Below are 26998 nucleotides of genomic sequence, written 5' to 3'. Positions count from 1 at the left end.
GGCCCAGGAGGCTAAAGCAAGTGGTGGTTAGAGGGATACATAGGAGCCTGACTGATAGCCAGGGCCAGATGGTTCTCAGCTCTTAGAATCACTGGGGACCTTTTAAAAGAAACCAATGTCCAGGATATACCCCAGGTCGATTAAATCAGCTTCACTTGGGGGTAAGCACAGGCATCTGTAGTTTTGTAACTTCTTCAGGTGATGTAGGTCCTGATGTAGGCCCTTGATGGCCATAATGTAAGGACATTAGATATTGTTCTGAGTGTAAGGGGAAGCTATGATGCCTACTGGACAGAGTGACATAATCTGTCTTAAAGTCTTAAAAGACTCACTCTGGCTGCTGTGTGAAGAATATAGTGGGACAGACAGGTCAGGTGAGAGATGAAGATGGCTTAGAATAGGATACTTCTGTATGTGGCAGAGAGAAATGATTCTATCTGGGGTATATTTTGAAGGAAAGTAATTTGCTTATGAATTAGATGTGGGGTATGAGAGAAAGAAAGAAGTCATGGATGAGTGCATGATTTGTTTTTTGTTTTTGGTCTAAGCAACAGAGTAAAAGGTAATGCTAATCACTAAGGCCAAGAGAATGTGGTCAACTTGCCAGGACTGAATCACATGCCCGTCCCTGGAGCAAGGGTGAAGTCAGTCCCTAAAACACATATACTGAGAGTATAAGAGACTATTTCACCAGAGTAAAAATCAGGGCATGACACTGGAGGCAGGGGGAAGAGACAATGGGTGAGCCAAGAACAGTAGCTCATTAGAGGTCTGTTGATTGTATTCTAGAGGACACGCTGCGAGTAAAACAAACTTCAAGAACAAAGAAATGAGCTCTTCCTCTTTCCCTTCCCAAACAATTCAGTCCTAAAGCCATTTGTTGGGGCCAAGGGGGTAGTCGTGGTGGACCAGAGCAGGGTGTTTGACCCCAAGCAGGGCTAGGAAGGCATTTAGGTAAGGACGGAGCAGTGGCAGCCAGGCATCGTATGTTGGAATCTAGGTGGGGTGAGAAAGTCAACACATAGGAGGACTGGCCTGTGGGGAGTATCAGAGCCTGAGCAGGGTGAGGAGGGTCTGCACAGGAGGACCACCCAGCGTGTAGCATCCAAGTCCGAGTAGGATAAGGAAAGCACCCATGCAGGAGGTGGCCCAACACAGGGCACTGGGGTCTCAGTGGGGTGAGGAGGACTTCTGTGTGGGGGAAGTGGGCTGTGGTGTGACAGATGGTTTTCAAGATACATGTATGTGTCTACATACGTTTCCTAGCTCTGTCTACTGAGAAGCCCAGGAGGAGCTGAAACTCAGTGGCGATGAGCACACCTATTATCCAGTCTTGGCTCCTAAATACCATTATTTATCAAAAGGAAGGAAAATGACTGATTCCAGGGCTAGGGCAGAGAAAGCACCACATGAGTCCAGAACATGTAACCAAAGGTAAGGAAGTGCTAGAAAATTATGGGGACAGCAAAAGGGCATAGAAGTCAGCTTGAATGCATTGGCCAAACTGGGGATAATTTAAGCATTAAAATAAATAATGATAGTAATTGACTAAAATAGGACACCATGAGTCCAAAATGGTAAAATAAATGAATAGATTGAAAGTTTGAGGAATAATAAGATATTTACATAAGTTACAAGGTGCCTTTTGACAAAATAGTTATTAATTACAAAGGAAAAAAGAGTAAACTTAAGCCTGGCAGGTACCACTGAAATCAGGTGATCAAAGGGAACATCATCAGTGATGAGACAAATTGAAATTGACCCCCCAGATGATACAAAAAGAGCACAGCATCACTTCTCTGATGTTCATGCCAAAGATGCATAACCTTAAATCTAAGCCTGAGGAAGAATCAGACAAACCCAACTGAAGGACTCTTCAAAATAACTGGCTGGGGGACATCCCTGGCGGTCCAGTGGTTAAGACTGTGCGCTCCGAATGCAGGGGGCACGGGTTCGATCTCTGGTAGGGGAACTAAGATCCCACATGCCACGTGGCGCGGCCCAAAAAACTGGCTGGTAATCTTCAAAAGTGTCAAGGTCATGGAGGCCTAGGAAAGACTAAGGATCTGTTCTAGGCAAAGGAGACTAAAGAGACAACATAGAGAAGCACATGGTGTGGTTCTGAACTGGATCATTTTGCTTAAAAGGACATTATTAGGGCATCTGAAAAATTTGAATGGGTTCCAAAGATTAGGTGGTAGCAATTTACCAGTGTTAACTTCCTGACTTTGATGCCTGCATCGTGCTGTGTAGGAGAATGTTTTTATTTGTAAAAAATACACAGTAAATTATCTAGGGATGATGAGACATCATGTTGGCAACTTGTTCTCAAATAATTCAGAAAAAAATGCTTTGTACTGAACTTGTATTTTTTTCTGTCAGTTTGAGGTTGTTAAAAAAATTTTTTTTAAACAGAAAACTTGGGGTAAAGATTGTTTAGGTCTATCAGATAGAATGATAACTAAGAGAGGAAAAAGTAATTTCAGAGCTGGCTAAGACCATTTAGTCTGTGATCCAATACAGACCTTTTAAAATCATTCATTTGCTCCAAATAATTGTTAGTAACTCTTTAAGGCTTTCTTCAATTATTATAACAGATTTCTCTGATATTGAATGTGGATAAATTTCTTTAAAAGTATTTTAAATTCATATATGTACATTTTTTAGACATAATGTTATTGCACACTTAATAGACTACAGTATAGTGTAAACATAAATTTTATATGCACTGGGAAACCAAAAAATTTGTGTGACTCATTTTATTGTGATATTCGCTTTATTGCAGTGGTCTGGAATTGAACTGGAAATACCTCTGAGGTATTCCTGTATTATTGTAGTAATAGTAATTAATTGTAATACTGAAAGAAATGTAATTTTATATTGTTACCAAGCTATTAAAAATGAACATATCAGTTACATTAAGATATACTCTATCAGGTAATCACATGCATATACCTCTTCACCTTAAATGTTTTATATGTACATTATATATATGCATATATAAAACATACATATATACACACACAAACAAGTGCACAGACACACATGGATATATAACAAATCTTTTGTATGAACAGTAAATTATGATCAATAGCAGTTATTTCAGATTGGACTCTGGAAGTATCAAGGAAAAGCTATTTTTTTTTAACTAAATGCATAGCCAAATAAGTACAGATTTACTAAAAGGGACTGACCAAGTCTGCATAGTATCATTATTCCTGTATATAAGATAAATACATTGTTTCAACATTTGAATATTTCAAATATGTATATGAGGTATAAAACATTTGTCCTAAAATAACCAGCTAATTTGCATTATAAACCTACTGTAGGTATAAAGATCATTAATTTTTAATTATAAATTCCTAAAGAGACCTCCCTGTGATTAATGAATTTTGAAAGCTTGATAAGAACATCTTCTAGAGTTAGCATACCCTGGAGTCAATTTCTATCTCTGCTGCTTAATCTTTCCTATTTCCTCATCTATAATCTGTTTCTTTAACTAGGTCATAACTACTTATCAATCATTATAAAAGCTTTATTATCCTTTAAGTACTCATGACCATCATTATTTTAAGCTAATATATAGAATGACAGGAACACAGTTTGCCATATTCAGTATTTATATAAACATGAAAGATGCTATGGAGAGGAGGAAACCACTAAAATCATGATTGATTTTAAGATAAATATAATAATTCTTTCTGAATTTTAAATGAATCAAAAAAGTCTACATTCAAAGAGTAAATTTTTTATTGGGTTTGAGAAATCTGATTTTACACAAACAAAATGAGAGTACTATAGTAATTTTCCATGGTTTCCCACTTTTGATATTATTAAATATCAAATAATTAAATAACTGTTGAAAATCACTGGCTGTGTCTCCATTCCCTTATCTGGAAAGTAGGGATACTACTACCTGCCTAGATTTTCTTCTTAAGAAGATTTAAAGGGAAAAAAGTTCAGATTTCTAAAAAGAAATTTACTTCATAAATTTAATGCTTCTATTATTTTCATTTTAACAGTTATTGCAGCTGAACTAGTAAATGACAAAATAACTGAGTATAATTTTGAATACATAGAATTAACATGAAAAGTGGAAGTCTTTGACTACACACTTTGTGGAAGTGAAATGGACCAACAGAACTATCGGTAGAACTATTAAACCACAGTTTTCTCATAGAAAAAAAGCATTTGTGTGCTATATACATTTAAAGCATGCATATCTGAATTTTTCTTCCATTCATCTGATATTTTCATTAAAAAATTAAACTTGAAATTTTTGAAAGACTTAATCAATTTTCTGAACCTGAAAATGTAGTTTTAATCATTCCCTCATATACATTTGCAAAGTCATTATATTTGTAAAGTGCTTCAAGAATCATGGCTGTAAGGGACAGCAAAGCTCCCAAGGTGAAACAAAAAATGAGAGAAGAGTTCGTCGGAATCTTTTTCCAGTCTGGGTGCAGATTAGGGGTAGGTAGGGGTAGAGAGTCTCTTTCTGAACCTCCTGGCTTTATACTCTTTCCCGTTAAAGTGCGACAGAAAACACTAGAATTTATAACCATTAAAGATTATGAAATAAAAAATAATGCTAAGTTTCAAAAATTCAAGTTCATAGTCACTGGGCCCTTTCACTGAAAATAGTTGTTTCATCACTTTTGCTTCTGGGAGAAACGCTTGGCACGCAGTGAACAGAAATGAAAACATGAGAGAGCAGAAAGTCTCAGCCTAAAACGTTTGTAAGCACCCTTTATGTAATAAGTAATGGAGTAGCTGGAAAACTGCCTCTAAAAGCAGAAGGTTCTGGCCAAAAGTGAAGACTAGCCAATGCATTTGAGAAGTGAAGTAGCGTGAAGCAAAACCAGGAGATGTTCAATGCAAGTTTCTTAGGTAAAGCTGCATAAGGAAGTGTGGAATAAATAAATCTCATTTAAACAAATTATGCCAAATAAAAATCGTTATGGTATTTCTTTTTTTTTTTTTTTCTTTTTGCGGTATGCGGGCCTCTCACTGTTGTGGCCTCTCCCGTTGCGGAGCACAGGCTCCGGACGCGCAGGCCCAGCGGCCATGGCTCACGGGCCCAGCCGCTCCGCGGCATATGGGATCCTCCCAGACCGGGGCACGAACCCGCATCCCCTGCACCGGCAGGCGGACTCCCAACCACTGCGCCACCAGGGAGGCCCCGTTATGGTATTTCTTAATCAAGGTGGAGATGGGGGAGTGAGGGGGCTGGGGGAGGGAGTTACCACTTGGCTAAAGGCAGCCGTAAAACTGTAAAATTGTATTGCTAATCTGTGAAATCTGAAGAGAAGTGTAGAGAACAAAGAACAATTAATTACCTTTCCTTCAAGCCTGGTTGAATGTTTCTGCCCCAAGTGGTTTTTAGAAGATCCCTCTTGGATAGCATCAAGAAAGTTTTCATGTGCACTAGATACTTTATGATTTAAAATTATTATATATCAAGAGCAGAAAGGAGTCCTTTCTAATCCTGCAAAAAAAAAAATGGAGAAGAGATTTTGGATTGAAATTCTTGGATTCTCTGTAGCATAGAGATGAAGCCATTTTTTAAGTTCTCTGCACAGCAGGTTTTATTGAGATAATTGTTAGACTAAGAGGGGTTAGGAAAGGGTATAGAGAATTCACAACCAACAGGCGCAATGGTCAAGGCAGGCTTCCAGATGGTAAAGCGGTAGAGCCAGCCCCTCCTAGTAAAGCCCCTAAGATCATGACCTGGCAGACAGAGCAGGCAACCACCAAGGAGAAATAGATCATCTCTGGAAGGATGAATGCTTAGCAAATCAGATAGTGTTTTTTCATTTTTTGGCCGCCCCGTGCAGTGCGGCATGTGGGATCTTAGTTCTCCGGCCAGGGATTGAACCCATGCCCCTTGCAGTGGAAACACAGAGTCTTAACCGCTGGAGCACCAGGGAAGTCCCAGGTAGTGTTTCTTGGTTAGAAAAGAAAGGGGGCATCTCAGCAAAGGACATGCCAGTTGAAATATCTTACTCTGCACATTCTGCAACCCCCTGAAAGGGAAGAATTTGTTTTGGCTCTATAAACTTTAAACCATGAAGTAACAACCCAAATTAATACCTGCCTACCTAGAACCCTCAAATTTTGTTGGCATTAGAATTGTAAGGCTGAAACTATTTTTTTTCTGCCCCAATAAATCTTCAAATTTTGGCCAGCTGGGTCTTGATATATACCATATTCACTAAGCAACTATCTTATGAAAGGTAATTGCATCTTAATTCTTATATGAAGGTCAGAGATAAAGTTCTTCAAACAAATTAATGCAAAGAGCAAGAACAAAACAGTTTTTAAAATTAGGTAACGGCTCTGGAAATACTTTCTCTTCTCCCCCAGTCCCTCTTGAAAAGCAGTAATCTTTGTTAACTTAGGGATATAATGTTTGGGAATCATGCTAAAATACTGGCATATTATATCATTGTATTCACTATTTAAGAAGGGTGAAATCTTTTATCAGGAATCTTTGAGTGAGAAAATGTGTTTATGTCCTAAAGCTTGTTTGATTGAACCTGTGCTACCAGCCTACAAGGTAACCTCAATGAGCTTCTGGTAGTCATTCTTGTATAGTCTTCTCCCACATTAAACAGGGCCAACCTGTGTAAGGTTACACAGGCTATTGCAGGAATGAGAGTGTATGACTTCCAAGCCTACATCATAAAGGACATTTGGTTTCCACCATGTTCTCTCTGGGAGCTTGCACTGGAGGAAGCCAGTGACATGTTGTGATAACACTCAAGCGACCCTACAGAGAGGTGCTCATGGCCAGGAACCTAGGCCTCCTACCAACCATCTTAGATCTTCCAGCACCAGTCAAACCTTTAGATGATTGCAGCCCCAATCAATGTCTTGATTACAGTCTCATGAGACGTCAAGGGAAGCTGTTCCTAGCTTCCTGACCCACAGAAACTTCTGAGATAATACATGTTTATTTTCCTGAATCACTAGGTGTGGGATAATTTGTTACTACAGCAATAGATTACAAAGTGGGCTTTTTTTCAAGAAAGAGTTAAGAGCAAAACAAATGAACACACCCATTTTAAGCCATTTACAAAGTTGAAAGGCTCTGCAGTTACTAGTACTTAACAAGCCCTTATCTCAAGAAATTTGCCATTTAGTTCCTTGTTTCTCAAAGTGTTGTACCAAGACCAGCTGTATTGGCATTACCTGGGAGCTTATTAGAAATACAGAATCTCAAATTCCACTCCAGACCTACTGAATCAAAATCTACATTTTATGGGATTTCCCCTACTATATGTAAGTATACATCAGAGTTTGAGAAGCAGCACTGATCTGTTTGAATACTAATGTTACAGCCTATAGTTGGAAACGCTGGCTGTGCATTAGAAGCACTTCCAAAAACTACTGTTGGAGAAGTCCATCCCCAGAAGTTCTGATTTAATTGGTCTGTGTTAAGGTCTATTATGGCCATGGACCTAATTATATTTCACAGTTTTTCCCCTGGAAAACTATGTTGAAGCCTCAGATCAGCCCTGAATTCCCATGTTCCAGTCCTGGTTCTAGAAGTCATGTATGCCCAGGTGTGTCCCTGAGACTGCCCTGGGGGAACTATGGTGCACTAAGCAGGAATCTTCTGGGGCACTGCATGCCAGGGCAGCTTCACAGCTGCTGAAGAACTACTGCATATATCTCTGCCTTCTCTTATTCATACTCTTCCAGGACTTAGTTCATTCCAAGAAAAGCATCCATGTTCTTACCTTACAGGTCGGTTTGGATTTGCTGTCTAGGGCCACTCAGAGAACAGGTGGTGAATAACCTAAGGTTTCAGGGTAACTTACCCACCTGTCAGATTAGGACCAAACTTCTTTTAGTTTCATCTTTCCCTAATGGTAAAAGGGGAGTAACTAATATTTCTCACAAGCCTTTGGGGAATATGCCTTTACTGTTGACCAGGCACTACTACATTAAGACTTCGAGTATGACGGGTGCTTACAAATGTTAGACCTATTACTTAATGAGAAGCTCAAACTGACAACAATAAACATCACTTGAATGTAAGCGGGGGTGGGGTGCAGGGATTTTCTGTTTACGAATGCATCCCCAGCGACGGAGACAATGCCTGGCACACTGCATGCTTTAATAAATATTTGTTAATTAAGTAAATTCCTCAAAAAACAATAACTTCTGATCATTCACTCATTCAGAGTTACTGAACGTACCATGTTAGCGAATCTGCAACGGAAATTGTTTTATCAAAGGATTTTTAAATAAAGCTCCAGATTTCCTTTTAAAAAATAAATAGTGTGCCCCAATTCAATGCCATGTTTCAGGTTCCTGCCCTAGTTTAGCCTCGGCTCCTCATTTGGAGGCTGGCTAAGGGATGTGATCCCTGCCCTTGAATCTCCTTCCTTTGTAGTTTTTTTGACCTGCGCGGTTCCGTTTCCCAGGCGGAGGAGCGCGCGCCGCGGCTGCGCCCATCAGCGCGTGGAGCGGGGTTGGGGCTGCCAGGCGGGCGGGGCCGCCTAGGACCCTGAAGGGGCCGATCGCCTCGCGCTGCAGAGCCTCCTCTCCCACCTCTCCCCCTCCGGGGTTTGGCATCCCTCGGGGAGCAAGAAGCCCCTTCCAGCCCTGACAGCGGGCCGGGCAGGCGGTGCGGTCGGGCCCGGGGACGGATGCTCGCGGGTGGGCCGGGCCGGCCGGCTGCGGGGGAGGCGGGCTGCGTTATTTCCCGCTAGGGCCAGACTCCGGGAGGGACTGGCCTGCACCGTGCTCTCGGCCCCAGCCAGCGCGCGCCGCCCCTCGGGCAGGGCCTGGAGGCGAGCGAGGCGGCGGCGCGGCATTCCGGGCCTCGGGCCGGGCGCGTGAGCGGGCCGGGGCCGGAGCCGGGCCGACGCCCCAGCGGCGCCTCTCCCACGCTCGCGGCCCCTCCCCCCTCCCTTCCTTGCTTCCCCTCGGATCTCCCGGGAGCGGCGGGCGGACGCGAGCCGCGGCGGGCGCCCGAGCTTTGTGCGCGCCCGCGGGCCCGGGGCGAGCTTCGGGCGGCCCAACTTGGCGGCGGCCGGCGGGCTCCCGGGAGGGAGTTGTGAGGCGTGGCCGGGTGGAGGAGGCGCCTGGGGGGGCGTGGGGCTCCCCGGCGAGCGGGAGGGACAGAGCGAGGCGCGCCGGACAATGAGCTGGGCAGCTCGGCGCTGCGGCCACTTTTAGGGGGGCGCGGGCCGGCCGGCGCCTCCGCGGCTCCACCTGCGAGGAGAGGGCGGGATGCCAGAGCTGGGTGTCCCGGCGCTCTGAGGCTGCTCGCAGTTAGACGTCCCTGAGCCGGTGCTCGCCTTGACCCTGGGCTACCTGCAGGCTTTGGCTGGGACGTGTTTCGTGGGGGCGCCCCTGGAGCAGCCGCGATGGCCAGCACCAGGAGTATCGAGCTGGAGCACTTTGAGGAACGGGACAAAAGGCCGCGGCCGGGGTCGCGGAGAGGGGCGCCCAGCTCCTCCGGGGGCAGCAGCAGCTCCGGCCCCAAGGGGAACGGGCTCATCCCCAGCCCGGCTCACAGTGCCCACTGCAGCTTCTACCGTACGCGGACCCTGCAGGCCCTGAGCTCGGAGAAGAAGGCCAAGAAGGCGCGCTTCTACCGGAATGGGGACCGCTACTTCAAGGGCCTGGTGTTTGCCATCTCCGGCGACCGCTTCCGGTCCTTCGATGCGCTGCTTATGGAGCTCACCCGCTCCCTGTCGGACAACGTGAACCTGCCCCAGGGTGTCCGCACCATCTACACCATCGACGGCAGCCGGAAGGTCACCAGCCTGGACGAGCTGCTGGAAGGTAGGAGGGAAGGGCCCGGCGCGGCAGGTGCGGCCCCGCGTGCCGACAGGTGCACGCGCTCTCCCGGCGCTGGGGGAGCCTGTGGGGGGTTTTCGAGGCGGCCGCAGGAGTTGTGCGGTTCTGTCTTCTTTTCCGCAGGCTCTATGGGTGGGGCGCGCTTCCACATATACTCTGACTGTCCTTCCCAAAAGATTTGCCTTAGAAAAGAAAGAAAGAAAGAAATACTAACGGGATTTGGTGACATTTCTTAAGATAGGCGGACTTGTTTTGTTTTTTGCTTTTTTGAAGTGCAAAGTCTCACGTGAGGATCTGGGTAACCCTCTAGCTCATAAGCTGTCTGTTCAGCCCTCTGTGTGGAGCTCAGTGCCGGCACCTGTGTTTCAGCATTCAGGACCCTGTTGCACCTGCTCTACTCAGAAGCCGTGGTTGTGAAACACTCTAGGTTCGCTTTCCTGGTTTGCCTTGCGGCAGAAGTTCCATGAGGTCAGGAGGGGCGATCCAGGACAGTGGTTCTCAACCTTGGTTGCATCTTGGATCACTGGGGACTTTAAGAAATATGGGTGTCTGGGTCCCATCCCCGGATACTTGGATGTAATTGGTTTGGCGTGTGGTCGGGGCATCTAGAGTTTTCAAAGATCCTCAGGAGATTTGAATGTGCTGCAGAGATTGAGAACCGTTGTGCTTAAGGGTTTCCACGTTTGGTTAGTAATGAGGTGAATCAAGGGCAATCTCTCCTGCATCCTCCCCTACTGAAAGTAGCTAGTTAGGGTGACAAAGGCCATTGGAATCAGCAGGTGGGGCCCCTTATAAATTAGGCCTAGGGTGTCAACCATGCTTGACTCGAAGGGGCTGCTTGGCTGTATGTTGTGTCATCCTTGAATTCCTGCAGTATTTACTCTTTTTTCACTTCAGGGAGAGAAAGCATTACTAGTAGTTAAGAACCTATATCCAGAACTAAACACCACCCATAAAGATCAGACAGAACCCAAGTATGTGCCGACTATGTGTTTATATACAGTCTGCTCTCATGCGTCTTTCTTAATGCAAATGGCACATATTGCTATGGTAGCCATAGCAATGTTGGCTTGGCAGGGGAAGGAAACTGAACTCGAAGCCAACTAGTTTCTTATATTAGCACATCATGTTCTTATGTTCTGAAGACACTGTCCATTTTACACGTGAGAAAACTTAAGCAACATGCCTTGTCATACAGGACCTGCAGTATATGCCCTTTCATCTACAATTCACTTTTAATAAATTGATGTAGCCGCACTGCGGAGTCCTGAAAGTGGTTGAGATTCTATTTAGTCACTGTTACCAAAAGTCTCCCCTGCCTTGGCTAGATGAGGACCCAGCCAAAACTAAGTTGTCTTTTCAGAGAGAGAGAGAGAGAGAGAGAGAGAGAGAGAGAGAGAGAGAGAGAGAGAGAGAGAGTGTGTGTGTGTGTGACTTCACAGATTCTCCTGCTCACTTGAGTGTTTTGGTTTTAAAGGCTTCCCGAGGAGGTGATGACAACCAGAGGAGTATAAATAAAATGAAGCTACATTGTTAAAAGGGCTTTATTGCTTTATCCTGTTACATACTTAAAAGCTACATTTGCCTAGATATTTCAAAACTGAGTAACGAATTTTCTGATTGACCCAAAGCTAGATTAGTAGCTCTGTGGAAGGATCAAGGCAATGCCTTTTTTACTTAAACACTCATTACTCACATGCCCTTGGGATACTGTGCCTGGTGTGGTCTGAGGAGGGACAGTAGTTTTAATATTCTTCTCAGAAGCAATAATTTTTACAGTGTATTTGCTACATGAAATGAACGTACTCAGAGGTGAACATGATCCTAGGGAAGATGGTCAAGGTGTCCATTATGCATATTAGTTGAGTGCACATATTGTACATTGACTTTGTTATTGCCCAAGTGGTGCATGGTCCACTGGGTCTAACTCAAACTGTAGGTTCAGCTATAAATTGAAGGTTGATAAATATCCTTTGAATCATTCATTCACTGATCTGTGGAGGAGGGGGAACCATAAGCATATGTAGAGTCCAAATTACACCACAATATGAAAAATAATGATAGAACACAAATATTTGCACCATGGAAATGTTTCCCTAGTATAGCCAATTGCCCACTTGTTTCAAATATAATAAAATTACATTTTATTAAATATACTACAAATACTGCAAAAGAAAATTTGAGCACTTCTTTTGTCATAGTGGCATTCTCTCTGACAATAGATCTTTGTCTAAGTCTTGAAATTCCCACAAAATGAGTGGAATACCCTGTTTCTAGGCAGTTTTTAAGAAAAGAACCATCAATGCTTACTATCAACTATTCAAGAATTTAAATAGCTTCAACTTTTAGTTAAAATTGTGTACTCGAGTGTTCAGATTTATCATGCAGAAGAACTAACCAGCTACCTGTGTAGTTATTATTTGCATCAGTAAAAATAGGTCTGTGGTATTTCCCATGTTGTCAAAATTGACTATTTCATCTTAGATCATCATTTTTAATAAAGATTCTCTGATAGTATTTTTTACACCATTATATGCAGCTGATCTCTCATTTGCCTCTTCCATTCCATGAAATTTGTACTTTAGGAGATACTGTTTTTTTCCAAAACGTTTTTTTTCTAAAATGTTTTCAGTGGAGAATAGAAAGTGATGACTCAAGATAGCTAGGCATGAACACTCACTCAGAGCCTCAGTCCCATTGAACTCAGATGACAAAAGAAATTTGCATGGCCCAGATTTTTTTCTTCTGCCCTTGAGAGCCTCTGGAGACCAAAAACTGTTCAGGTGTAGGCTGGTACTCCTGTGCTACACTAAACCAGCAGGCATTTTGAGCTTATTGTTTTAGCTCCCCTGCTGCATTAATTTCAATGAGTTAGTGCTGTGCATCCCCGTAATCCTGTTTAGTCTTTACAACTGGATGGGGACCTTCTCTCAAAGGAGGACTGTGCGTCATAGCAGTCAGTACCTGGAAAATCAGGTTAAGCTGTCTGAAGCCATGAGCCAGCCAACCGTGTCACATCTCTGTTAGACAACTGAAGATGTCTGGATGGCGCGTTCCTAAGTTCTCAGTCAAAACTCTTGGTCTTAGTTTTTTTTTTTTTCCATGAGTGTTCTCTTCTTCAGAACATTTAAGCTATAATTATTTTGATGTCCCAAGAGAGATGCCCAAGCACATTAGAAACAATGCGTGACCAAGTTGGGGTCCCTGGGTTCTGTGGATTTGAGAAAAATTCACCTCTGTTCTCAGCCTTAGTGACCTTTTCTGTTGAAAGAGAGGTTGGCAGATCACCTAAGTTAGATGCTTTCTGGTCTAAAAGTATATACCCTTCCCCTGCCTAAGTGGTTATTTCTTGAGTGTCTGATGGCCTGGGCTGCCTTTCCCTACCCAGAACCTATCTTCCGGAAAATTGACAAAGCTGCAAATGTCCTACACAGCAGGGAGTGGGTATACGGCTCTGATGAAGTATTTGACAGGAGCCAAAACATGAAGAGCTACCCGTCTCTGCCTCTTTCGTTCCAAAGTAATATGTCATTTTATGTTGTTTATACCTTTTACTCCTCAGTCAACAATAAATTAACTGATTGGATTTTTTGGCATGTGAGAGAATTTTGATCATTTTGACAGGTGATACTTCCATTAAGTTAACTTGAAAATTAGCTTGAATTAACTTGAATTTAAGAAACATAAAGTTCTAAGAAAATCAAGCATTTGAAGTTTTTGAGGTTCTCCTACTAAGCCTAGTTTATTGAAACTCTTTGGTTATTCAATCTCCTTGAAGGTGTTAAACCAAAATATGGTGACAGTTATATTTAAGTAAAAATGAGTTTACATTTAAGTAAAAATTAAGTTACATTTTTAAGTTACATTTAAGTAAAAATGAATAAGAACTCAGATTATAGGTTTTATCCCCTTGAATGATAGATTTTTAGAGTAATAATAGAAACTGAGCTCTTGGAACTTGTTATACTGAGGAACGCAACATAAACCCATGAGATGTAAGGTATTTGCACATAGTAGTCAAAAGCAGTACACGTTTATATAAGGCAAGCATGATGATTGGACATAGCAGTTTAACATTGAATCATCAGTCTGCAAAACCTTCTCTACCTGGCAGACTCCTAGATCCTCCTAGGTCCAAGACCCTCTTCAAATATCATCTTTCTATGAAATCTCTTCCCAGACCTCAGGGGCATTGGTCTCAAACTGTTGTCGATTGAGAGCATAGTTGTTTTTGTTTCAGGTGCTGGGGGTACAGTTCTAGAATGCTCACATTCTAGAGGGACAGAGAGAGTGAACACACACACACACACACACACACACACAGACGATGGTTCCAGCTGCAGGGCTGTAAGTGAAGTGGTAATGAGGTGGGGCAGGAGGACCACACTGGCCAGGACAATGGAAAAGGATTCCCAGAGGAACAGATGTTGGAGCCAAGGCCTGAGGTCAAGCTTAGAACTCTGCCATTTTCTTACTCACAGCATTTTTCCTTTCCTCTATTGTAACACTTACCTTTATAATTAGAGGTATATTGGGTCTGTTTTTTTGCACTAGACTAAGCATGTCGTGAGGTTAGGGATCTTGGACACAGTAAGTTCATTAAATAAGTAGCCCAGGAAATGACTTTACCTCTAAGTCTCTTGATTATCAAGGGAAGTTTTGTATGAATTAAGTTTGAATAGGGTTGTTCCTATGTATTTGTGAAAATATGTATTTTGAAAAATTGGATTATATTCCAGATAAATCAGAGATGCTCTGCTGACTCATCGCTGTGGAGAGAATGACTTTTCCTCAGTACTTGCGTCTATAAATCTGATTGTTTTCTTCTTCTCATTTCCTCAAAACAGGGGAACTCAGGTCTGCTGTAACGCAGCTGCATAATAAGCTCTTTCCAGAGGTAATGGGAAGAGAAATTTTCATTTGCAGAATAAAGAATTCTAAAGGGTTGGGGGAAGAAGGGAAATACTTGGGAGAGCATTTATGAGATGAGGGTCAGACAGAATGATACACTGGTAGTTATAAGAAAAGATCCCTATTTCATGAGGGTTTAAACTATGGAAATGGACATTTTATGGCCCTGTCATATGAAATCAGGGAAACTAGATATTCCCTTGACTAGTGATTGTCAAACTGCTTTCTTCATTGTAGAGAGGGCCAGGGGAGTTTCTCTGGGTCTGTACTGCCTGGCTAGGTCTCTTCTCATCCCTACTCGCCCATGCTCCTACCACTTCTGTTTTTGTCTCTTCTGTTGATAAAGTAAACCATTACCCTAAGGATTAGGGATCCTATTCTTCTCAACATTGCTACCATTTTTTAGATGTTTTATATGCAATCATTGTGTGAGATACTTTGTGTTTTATCTCACCCTTGTTATCCCTTACGGAATAGGGCTACATTGTCTTCCCCATTTTTTTTTTTTAAGGTCACACTTTATTTTATTACCCAGATTCTATTTTTATTTCCTGGTAATTATTTTTCTTTTCTTTTTTTTTTTTTAAAGAAGATGTTGGGGATAGGAATTAATTAATTAATTAATTAATTTTTGCTGTGTTGGGTCTTTGTTTCTGTGCGAGAGCTTTCTCTAGTTGTGGCAAGCAGGGGCCACTCTTCATCGCGGTGCGCAGGCCTCTCACTGTCGCAGCCTCTCTTGTTGTGGAGCACAGGCTCAGTAGTTGTGGCTCACGGGCCTAGTTGCTCTGCGGCATGTGGGATCCTCCCAGACCAGAGCTCGAACCCGTGTCCCCTTCATTGGCAGGTAGATTCTCAACCACTGCGCCACCAGGGAAGCCCTGTCTTCCCCATTTTGCAGCTGGGGAGACTGAGACTCAGAGGATAAAAAATTGTCGCCTTGTACCAGTCAGAAGAGGTAGGGCTGGAACCTGAGGCCTTTCTCCTTGGCCTTTCAACTTCTGTATTCTTAACTGCTATGTTCTACCACCTGTGAGATGGGGTCCATTCTGACCCCTGAAGTTTGCATAGGTCATGTATCAGCAATCTAGAGCTGCATCACCGCTGCAGCCAAACCTGTTAGTTATTTATATTTGGAAAATGAAGATGGTGGTAGTTCGTCAGTCACTGCAGATGTAAAGACAGTTTTAGGATGTTTTGTGTATGGTTCCTGAAATGAACCATACATTATCCTATACACCGGCATAGTAGGGTCTGTGCATTCAAATTCTGCAGAGTTGTCTTGCTTGACTTTGGTTTCCTTATCTGCAAAATGAGGAAGGTCAGGTAATTGCTAAGGCTGCTTCCCCTTTAAAGTTCAGTGATCTTGGGAAATGCTTCTGGAAGTGGAAAAGAGAAATGATATGTCTGGCTCCATGTCTCTAACAATTGGCCAGGTTTTGTGATTGAATGTGGTTACCTGGGTTTAGATGGAGTTCTTAAACCCTCAATAACCTATAGGAGGCTCTTCCCCATAGAATCTTCTCAGGAAAGGGAAAATTATGTACAGGCCCATTGAGGGCTGGGACCATGGTGATTTTGTTAATTCATTTATCCTATCAATAAATACTTCTGGCACTTGATGTTTGATGATTACATTTGTGCCATATATAAGGTATTTTGATGGGTGGGAATAGGTGGATACTGGTTTTTAAAAAATCTTTCTTAGTTAAGACAGCCAGCTGGACAGTTGGCTAGATTTGCAGAGGTCAAATAAGGTCATGCAAAAGGCAAATATTCCTTGCCCCTTCATATTTCAGTTTTGAAATAAGTTTTTATTCAAGAAAAAAGGGATGCAGTGTATTTGTATGTTAACAATTTATCAATTTCACTAGTGTCTGAGATGACTGACTTGATTTTTCTCTTTGGACATCTTTCATAATCAAATTGTTGTACCTTTATTTTGAATGTATGTTTAAATCCCAGGACTATTCTAAGCCCCCTAATATTTTCAGTGTCTGCTTTGAGTTTGTTCTCTGATGTAGCTAAGACTTAGTTTCGTTCATCTTTTAGCATTCTTATTTTAAGCACTGTCTTTAGAAAATTTATTTCACATATAGTTTAAATACAATCTGCATTGTACAATACTTTTTTTGTTTTTTGGCTGCATTGGGTCTTCGTTGCTGCACGCAGGCTTTCTCCAGTTGTGGAGCGCGGGGGCTACTCTTCGTTGCGGTGCGCAGGCTTCTCATTGTGGTGGCTTCTCTTGTTGCAGAGCAGAGGCTCTAGGTGCATGGGCTTCAGTAGATGTGGCATGTGGGCTCAGTAGTTGTGGCACATGGGCTTAGTTGCTCCAGGGCACATGGGATCTTCCTGGACCAGGGCTTGAACCCATGTCCCCTGCATTGGCAGGCAGATTCTTAACCACTGTGCCACCAGGGAAGTCCCTCTACAATACTTTTTAAATTCTATGAGTTGGAAATATAATTTAAGGCTAGAATTTCATTCATTGACATGCTATAATTTTTGCTCTAATCCAGGCTATTTTACCCTGTTTGCCATATTTATTGCAGCCTGAAGCAGTAGACTAGCCATATTGTAATTTGTCAGAAGCTACTACCTTCAAGACAAGGAATGGGAAAATACTGATTTGTGAGATCAACTTTAGTACTTTTGATTACACTATAACATTTACTAATGTCTCAACATAACTAAAATAATCTACAATTATGACCTACTATGTTACCATTTGTTTGTATGTTGGTTAAATTATAATCACTTGCAACCAAAATGTATCACAATAGAAGTTTTTTAATTGTCATTGATTTATTTCTTCCTTCACTGCGTATGTTTTACAAACTTCAGATTACTTTGTTAATTTTTATGTAATAACAGTGTCATTATTTCTGAAAGGCAGTGATTGACGCTCTCTTCCCCAGTATCCTTGTCCATTATCTTGGTCTTTTGACAGTATTCTACCTCATCTGTTAAGGAAGCAGGAAAAGAAAAAGGAGCTATGGAAACTTACTACTGGTTATACTCTTCATCAAGCCTCTACAAAAGAACGAACTTGAGAAATAGCCTGACGTAAACTCATCTCTTCTTAGTTTAGTGATCAAGGCCAATAGCTGGAAGGTTCTGCATGAACCTTGTAGCACTTAGCAGAGTCCTAGTGTGCAGTGTCTCTTCGATAAATGGGAGTGGTCCTCAGCATCTCAAACCAAAATGTGCGTCCTTGTAACTTCCCCACCGTTTGGAGCTGCGTAAGACTCCAGATGGAGCTACACGTCAGCCCTTCAGACATTTTATGGCAGTGGTCATGCTTTACTGTTCCCCCTTCCGCCCATCCCCTAAACATCACTACTCTTTTTTGACAAACATCTGGTTTCTGAATCCTTCATCACTTGCACTGAATCTTTTTGAGCTATTCTCACTATCATCACTTGCTTAAAACTGGAGCCAAGTCTTCCTCTTAGACCCATAGTGAGATTTAAAGGGTTGGGGGGGTGGCGGTGAGGGAGGAAGGTCTTAAGCAAAGACCTCCAGAAGCTGGGGAAACTCTGTTGAGGGAGGTTTTTACCTCTACTCAGATGATGAGCCAGCTGAAGGCCTGACCCTATATCCATTATGCCCCAGTTTACTTACAAACAAGTGTAAGATGGGCACATTTTGGTTTGAAGATCTCTTTCTCAGTATCCTTAAAATTGCAGTGTTTCTCAAACTTTTTCAAGGTTTGGGATAATTAAAATTGAAAAACAATGTAAAAATCTAACAACCAAGTTGCAGAAGCCCAGCATTGCCTTAATTACTTTAAATATATTGTCACTTAAATATTTCTAAAGGTAGATGTACTTATGCATATAGCTCTTACACACCAATACAACCCAAACGAGACAACCTAAAAACCAACAAAACTGTCTAACCAATAAAAATGGAAAATAGCAACATAAAGCTCCAGATGCTCTTTGCTCAAACTAAACTGTTCCCAGTGTGACCATGGTGCTGAACGCTGAGTTTGGTGCGCTGTGTTTCAGAATGCCGTGTGACGAGTCAGTTTTGCACTGCTAACAAGCCTTCATTCCCGCAGAGCAAAATATGTCCTCTGGACTTAACTCTCTGTGCATGTCTTGTACATATAGTAAGTCCACTTCTTCCTCATTAACTCCCAGCAAAGTTACACCACTTGATGCCAAAGGAGTTGAGGCTGTGGGCACGGAGTGGCCTGGCTGCACTTGATTTAGAAATAGACATTCAGATGTTCCAGAATAAGATGATATAAACATTTTAAGTCTTATCATCAAATTAAGTATGGAATTGGGAGTTCCGTGGTGGCCTAGTGGTTAGGATTCTGGGTTTTTCACTGCCATGGCCCTGGGTTCTATCTCTGGCTGGGAAACAGATCCCGCAAGCCACGCGGCGCAGCCAAAAAAAAAAAAGTACAGAATTAAAATTGCCCAGGTGAATGCTTGTAGATTGTGGGATACAGTTGGCTCAGGTTTGAGCAGCAAGAAGACGAATAACGGATCTGATCTGTAGGTTCCATCCTACCAGGAGATTAGATAGAATTTTTTTTTTCAGTGTGTAAGCTTTAAGGCTTTTTGGTTAGTGAGCAGCATTTTTGTTTTTACTTTGACATAATTTCTTTGGTCTTAAGTTAACTCCTCCCAAATTTCAATGCCGAAGCGTGGATTTGTGGACATACTTCTTCCTACATATTCAGATGTTCAGTGTAACGTCTCCACACCTTTCTCCGTGGAAGGTATCACAGTCGTTTTCAGCCTGTTGCCTTCAGATGTGTTGAAGGGGCACTGGTCTTAGGGGTGAAAGATCTCATCTTGTGTCCTCAGCCCCTCCCTGTAGGAAAGGCTGCTATATTCATTTTGTGAACGTACCAGCAGTGGTCCACGGATAAACCAAATGAGTACAGAAGGGAACAGCATCCAGGTGAGAACAGTGTACTTTATGTTACCATGCTGGTTCCCATAAGGTTAAATTCTGCGCACTGTACAGTTTGGGTAGAAAACCCAGTAAGCTGTTTGCCACAACAGAATAGTAATCAGTCTGTCTTTTCTTTACCCTGTATTCTTCTGAACCAGCTGGGTGTGGGAATGTGTCCTTGATGTGCTTTAGATGGAGATATGCACATTATTGTCTACCCAATAGGACAGTCTCACAGATGCTGTACTTCATTAAGGACATCAAACCATCTTGTAGATGCAACATACCCAAATTTATTTTCCTTGGTTACATTCCTTTGGAAGTAATTTCTTTCTCAATTTTGGAAGTTGGGAAGGAATTTAGGTTTTTAAGATTTTTTTTTTTTTTTTTTTTTTGCGGTACGCGGTCTTCTCACTGTTGTGGCCTCTCCTGCTGCAGAGCACGGGCTCTGGATGTGCAGGCTCAGCGGCCATGGCTCACAGGCCCAGCCGCTCCGCAGCATGTGGGATCTTCCCGGACCGGGGCACGAACCTGTGTCCCCTGCATCAGCAGGCAGACTCTCAACCACTGCGCCACCAAGGAAGCCCAGTTTTTAAGATTTTTGCAGGTATTAGACCTTAAGTGTCAGCCATACTTTCTTTTCTTTCCTCTTTGTCTTTTCTCTGTTACCATATTTAAAACTGTGTGTGTGTGTGTGTGTGTGTGTGTGTGTGTGTGTAGGGAGGCTTTTCCTTAAGCTTAATGAGTCCTTACACTTTATTATTATTTTTTTATTGGAGTGTAGTTGCTTTACAATATTGTTAGTTTCTACTGTACAGCAAAGTGAACCAGCTATATGTATACACACATCCCCTCTGTTTTGGATTTCCTTCTCATTTAGGTCACCACGGAGCATTGAGTAGAGTTCCCTGTGCTATACAGTAGGTTCTCATTAGTTATCTATTTTATACATAATGTCAATATCATATATATGTCAATCCCAGTCTCCCAATTCATCCCACCCCCCCTTTCCCCCTTGGTATCCCATACGTTTCTTCTCTATGTCTGTGTCTCTATTTCTGCTTTGGAAAAAGACAGTCTATACCAATTTTTTCAGATTCCACATATATGTGTTAATATACGATATTTGTTTTTCTCTCTCTGACTTACTTCATTCTGTATGACAGTCTGTAGGTCCATCCATGTCTCTACAAATAGTCCTTGCACTTTAGACTTGTAAACAAGTTTTCTTTTTCACCATAAAGTTCAGTGCTTGCTTCTGCTCCAAGAGTTAGGTATAGTCTCAATGTTCAAATTTTGTATAACTGATCTTCTGCCATAAATGTCAAAAATAGTTTGTAATTACAAGCTCATTAGTGGTTTTAGGCAGTTAATGTAAGTATTTTTACAGAGGTGGATAAGAGACTTTCATAGTCACTGATAGAAAAGTAGGCTAAAACAGTCTGTTGTGGAACTTCCAACGGTGTAACTATGCATTTACCTGTTTGTAATTTCTAACAGTAAATTGACATTTTAAATGTTAAGGGATTATTCTGACTTAGCTATTAAAATATATTTTGTATATAATACACACACAAACCCATACACACCCACACACATGTTCCATTGATTGAAAGACACAGTGCATTTATTGGACTAACATGTGCCATGGACTCTTGGTGCTTTGATGGTGTGAAGTGAAAAAGAATACTTGGTAGGTACGAGGCAGCGCTCACAGCCTGCTTGTTTTCCTCTGTGCTTTGTCTGCCCTTTGATGAGGTAGATTGACCGAAGAGTGTCTCAGACCACACACGATGTCCTCAGGAGCCTGACCTGAGCCTCTCACGGTCATTGGGTGTCAGCAGCTACACCGTGCAAATGTGTTACCTAGACGCAAATCCAAGCCGTGAGACGCACACGTTGGTTTTGGAAATACGAGTTTTTGTCATGACGTTGACAAACCTCGTTTGAGTGCCTGCTGTTGGAGCTGGGCTAGGTGTGGGTAACATGAAGAAGGGGACAGTCAGTGTTTTCAAGGAGCTTCCAGTCCCGGCAGTAGTTTGTAACCAGAGATTGTGTTCAGAGTCACCTGTGAATTAGGAAGCCTTACTCACAGGTTCTGGTGCTACCTTCCAGTGATCCTGGTTCAGTTGAACTGTGGTGAGGCCTGGGCATCTGTGCTTCTACAACAAAATCACCTGATGAAAAAAAAAATTCTTCTCTAAGAACCACCGGAAGAGACAGTTAAAGAACAAAGGATTATGAGAAGTTAACATATTGTAGGCTCAGGATACAATAAGTGAACCCAAGAGTGACTTTTTTTTTTTTTTTTTTTTTTTTTTGCGGTACGCTGGCCTCTCACTGTTGTGTCCTATCCCGTTCGGAGCACAGGCCCCGGACGCACAGGCTCAGCGGCCATGGCTCATGGGCCCAGCCGCTCCACGGCATGTGGGATCTTCCCGGACTGGGGCACGAACCCATGTTCCCTGCATCGGCAGGCGGACTCTCAACCACTGTGCCACCAGGGAAGCCCAAGAGTGACATAATTTTTTAAAATTATGAAACACATATCTATAGAAAATTCATAAAACATACATGTACAGCCCAGTGAGTTATTATGAAGCGAACACCTTTGTGACTACTATCAAGAAATAGAGTATTGGGAATTCCCTGGCTGTCTAGTGGTTAGGACTTTGCGCTTTCACTGCCAGGGCCCAGGCTCAATCCCTGGTCAGGGAACTAAGATCCCACAAGCCACATGGCATGCTCCCCACCCAAAACAAAAGAAAGAAAGAGAGAGTACTGCCAGCATCCGAGAAGCTCTCCAAGTGTCCCTTCCTAGTTACAACCCTTCCCAAGTTACGGTAGCCTGACTCTTGCTTTTCTTTATATTTTTACCAGTGATGAAGGCATCCCTAATCAGTATAGTTTTACTTTTGTCAGTTTTGAACTTAAAGAAATTAAATCCTACTGCATTCTATTCTTTTGTTATCTTTTGATCACGGTTATTTGTAAAATTCATCCAAGTTGTTGTGTATAGCTGGCTTGTTCATTTCCATTACCTCATAGTAGTAGTACATTATATGAATATACCACAATCTGTGTGTCTGTTCTCTTGCTGATGGATATGTGGATTGATTATCATCTTTGGCTACTGAGCCCATTCTATGAGAGAGAGAGAGAGAGAGAGAGAGAGAGAGAGAGAGAGAGAGAGAGAGAGAGTGTGTGTGTGTGTGTGTGTGTGTGTGTGTGTGTGTGTGTGTACACGTACTCTGGTGCCCATATACAGCAGTTTCTCCAGGGTATTTTCCTGGGGTGGAAACGTATATGTTGTCAGCTTATCTATCACTAGATAATGCCCACCTGTTTTTCCTAAGTGATTGAACCAATTTAAAGTACATGGAAGTTCCAGCAATATATCAAAGTTCCTGTTGCTTTACCTCCTTAGCTGGGGTGATTAATCTTGACTGGTCAGTAAAAAAAAAAAAAAGAGGTAAGGAGAGAGGAGGAGGAAGGCTATTTCAAGCATATAAGAAGGAATGAGAATAAGAGGGTGTGACGAGTTTGGAAGGAAAGTGCAAGTACGCTGGTGCGACACTAACTTAGGAGCCTGTGGGAAAGTGAGAGGCGAGATGGAGGTATGTGATACGCTGGGGAGTTTGGTCTTTCTAAGGGCAGTGACGCAGGCAAAAGGTATCAGATTACATTTTTAAACATCTTTATTGGAGTATAATTGCTTTACAATGGTGTGTTAGTTTCTGCTTTATAACAAAGTGAATCACTTATACATATACATATGTTCCCATATCTCTTCCCTCTTGCGTCTCCCTCCGTCCCACCCTCCCTATCCCACCCCTCTAGGTGGTCACAAAGCACCGAGCTGATCTCCCTGTGCTATGCGGCTGCTTCCCACTAGCTATCTATTTTACGTTTGGTAGTGTGTATATGTCCATGCCACTTTCTCACTTTGTCACAGCTTACCCTTTCCCCTCCCCATATCCTCAAGTCCATGCTCTAGTAGGTCTGTGTCTTTATTCCCGTCTTACCCCTAGGTTCTTTGTGACCTTTTTTTTTTTCCTTAGATTCCATATATACGTGTTGGCATATGGTATTTGTTTTTCTTTTTCTGACTTACTTCATTCGGTATGACAGACTCTAGGTCCATCCACCTCACTACAAATAACTCAATTTCATTTCTTTTTATGGCTGAGTAATATTCCATTGTATATATGTGCCACATCTTCTTTATCCATTCATCTATTGATGGACACTTAGGTTGCTTCCATGTCCTGGCTATTGTAAACAGAGCTGCAATGAACATTTTGGTACATGACTCTTTTTGAATTATGGTTTTCTCAGGGTATATGCCCAGTAGTGGGATTGCTGGGTCGTATGGTAGTTTTATTTTTAGTTTTTTAAGGAACCTCCATACTGATCTCCATAGTGGCTGTATCAATTTACATTCCCTCCAACAGTGCAAAAGTGTTCCCTTTTCTCCACACCCTCTCCAGCATTTATTGTTTCTAGATCTTTTGATGATGGCCATTCTGACCGGTGTGAGATGATATCTCATTGTAGTTTTTTGTTTGTTTGTTTGTTTGTTTTTCCCGGTACACGGGCCTCTCACTGTTGTGGCCTCTCCCGTTGCAGAGCACAGGCTCCAGACGTGCAAGCCCAGTGGCCATGGCTCATGGGCCCAGCTGCTCCGTGGCATGTGGGATCTTCCCGGACCGGGGCATGATCCCGTGTCCCCTGCATCGGCAGGCGGACTCTCAACCACTGCGCCACCAGGGAAGCCCTCATTGTAGTTTTGATTTGCATTTCTCTAATGATTAGTGATGTTGTGCATCCTTTCATGTGTTTGTTGGCAATCTGTATATCTTCTTTGGAGAAATGTCTATTTAGGTCTTCTGCCCATTTTTGGATTGGGTTGTTTGTTTTTTTGTTATTGAGCTGCATGAGCTGCTTATAAATCTTGGAGATTAATCCTTTGTCAGTTGCTTCATTTGCAAATATTTTCTCCCATTTTGAGGGTTGTCTTTTTGGTTTTTTTTTTTTTTTTTTTTGCGGTATGCGGGCCTCTCACTGTTGTGGCCTCTCCCGTTGCGGAGCACAGGCTCCGGACGTGCAGGCTCAGCGGCTGTGGCTCACAGGCCTAGCCGCTCCGCGGCATGTGGGATCTTCCCAGACCGGGGCACGAACCCGTGTCTCCTGCATCAGCAGGCGGACTCTCAACCACTGCGCCACCAGGGAAGCCCATTGAGGGTTGTCTTTTGGTCTTGTTTATGGTTTCCTTTGCTGTGTAAAAGCTTTTAAGTTTCATTAGGTCCCATTTGTTTATTTTTGTTTTTATTTCCATTTCTCTAGGAGGTGGGTCAAAAAGGATCTTGCTGTGATTTATGTCATAGAATGTTCTGCCTATGTTTTCCTCTAAGAGTTTGATAGTGTCTGGCCTTACATTTAGGTCTTTAATCCATTTTGAGTTTATTTTTGTGTATGGTGTTAGGGAGTGTTCTAATCTCATACTTTTACATGTACCTGTCCAGTTTTCCCAGAACCACTTATTGAAGAGGCTGTCTTTTCTCCACTGTATATTCTTGCCTCCTTTATCAAAGATAAGGTGACCATATGTGCGTGGGTTTATCTCTGGGCTTTCTGTCCTGTTCCATTGATCTATATTTCTGTTTTTGTGCCAGTACCATTCTGTCTTGACAGCTCTGTGGAGGATGAGTGTGCCTCATGAACTACTCTAATCTGGGGAGAAAAGAGAGGGAGCAGGGTTGAAGGAGATGGGTTCCAGAGATGCTTAGACCAAGTCAGCAGTTTTGCTAACTCTGTTGAATATGGGGCAAAAAGAAGAGAGACAGGAGTTTTGGTTTTTGCCTGGGTGACTGTGTAGGTGGTGATTTCATTAAGTTGGGGAACTCCAGAAGAGAAGTGTTTGAGGTTGGGTGGCAATCATGGGGAGTGAAGTTAGTTTTAGACTTGTGGCACGTGAGACAGCTGTAGATGATCTCATAGAGATGCTCTTGAAGTGGTTTGAACTCAAGAAAGGACTGGGCTGGAGATGTCTCAGAGTCCGGGTGGTGATTGAAGCCGTGGGATGTGGCTGCCCCCAGAGAGTCTAAGGAGGATGAAGTGGATGCAGGGGAGAAGGGGGTCCCGAAAAGCAGACCGAGAAGGGGCTACCAGAGAAGTAAGAGGTAAGCCAAAAGAAATTAGATCCTGGAAGCTGAGGAGGAAAAGGATCTGCAGGGCGAGAATCGTGACTGGTGTCCAATGCCCTCAGAAGACGCCAAGGGAAATTACAAGAAGTGCTTGGCATTTGGCAGTTAGGAGACAAGTGCTTGGGATCAGGGTGTTTCAGCCCAGGGAGCACGGGGAGCAAAGGTGATGCTGCAGTGGCTTAAGAGCCGATTGTGGGCGAGGAAGTGGGAGAAACCAGATGAGGAGCTGGGCAGTGAATGGAAGCCAAAGCACATTAGGTGGAAGGGGCGAGGAACGAAGAGCGTTAAGATCTGTGTGTGCTACAGTGGGAGATACTCTATAAAGTCCTGGTAGGTAAATGGAGGAGAGAAGGAGAACGTGCCTGAAACCTCAGCATGAGCAGCAGGAAGGACCCAGATGTTGCGAGAGACTTAACATTGAATAGGAGGAGGGTACCCTTGTCACTGAAAAGGGAGAAGAGGTGGGAAAATTGGCCCAGACTGAAATACATCTGTAGGGATGACGGTTTTCAGAGAACAAGAGATTGGGGCGTTCCTAGCTTTTAGTACCCTCTTGCCTCTTAAATAGGAGGCAGTTCATTTGGTTGCATAAGGATGAAAGTTAATGGTTAACAAGTACCCAGGTTGTATTAAACAACTGTTGACCATTGGTTTGTCAACCTGCTAAACATGAAGTAATGCAGAGTGTCTCTGAACAGATGTCAGTGGTAGGAAGCCATAGGCATGCCACTGGAGAGCGTCAAAGGAGGTGGAAGGACTTTCTATTCTGCACTGTGCGTGAAAACAGTAAGGGTGTATCACCACTTCCTGCTTCTGTTCATCCTCTTTCTATACAGAAAACAGATCCTCTTAAAAAAAAAAAGTTCCTTGAAGTATAGTTGACTAACAATATTAGTTTCAGGCATATAACATAGTGATTTGATATTTTTATAGATTGCACACCATACAAAGTTATTATAAAATATTGGCTATATTGGCTATATTCCCTTTGTTGTACCTTACATTCCTGTGACTTATCTATTTTCTAACTAGTAGTTTGTAACTCTTAATCCTCTTCACCTACTTTGCCCCTCTCCCGACTCCTCTCCCCTCTGGTAACCACTAGTTTGTTCTCTGTAACACAAATCCTCTTCTGTGTAGTATTC

General features: G+C 42.7%; 1 protein-coding gene across 9 annotated transcripts in view; it reads left to right on the top strand.

The window, feature by feature from the left end:
• The first annotated feature begins 9270 nt into the window (after positions 1 to 9270).
• Positions 9271 to 26998, top strand: part of DCLK2 (doublecortin like kinase 2) — a 162503-nt gene continuing 144775 nt past the window's right edge. For 8 of the 9 annotated variants that reach the window (XR_014293218.1, XR_014293219.1, XM_082611168.1 and 5 more), the window contains exon 1: positions 9271 to 9807. Coding sequence is in view for 7 of the 9 variants with exons in the window: in XM_082611168.1 (XP_082467294.1) it covers positions 9387 to 9807 (421 nt within the window). In the remaining 2 variants the exon portion in view is untranslated. The remainder of the gene's footprint in view (positions 9808 to 26998) is intronic. The other variant, XM_082611170.1, reaches the window with a different exon arrangement.

This window comes from Mesoplodon mirus (genome assembly GCF_964341445.2).
Source record: "Mesoplodon mirus genome assembly, chromosome: 2".
Classification (NCBI taxonomy): domain Eukaryota; kingdom Metazoa; phylum Chordata; class Mammalia; order Artiodactyla; family Ziphiidae; genus Mesoplodon; species Mesoplodon mirus.
The sequence above is the reverse complement of the archived record's forward strand: the minus strand, read 5'-3'. Positions and strand labels throughout refer to the sequence as shown.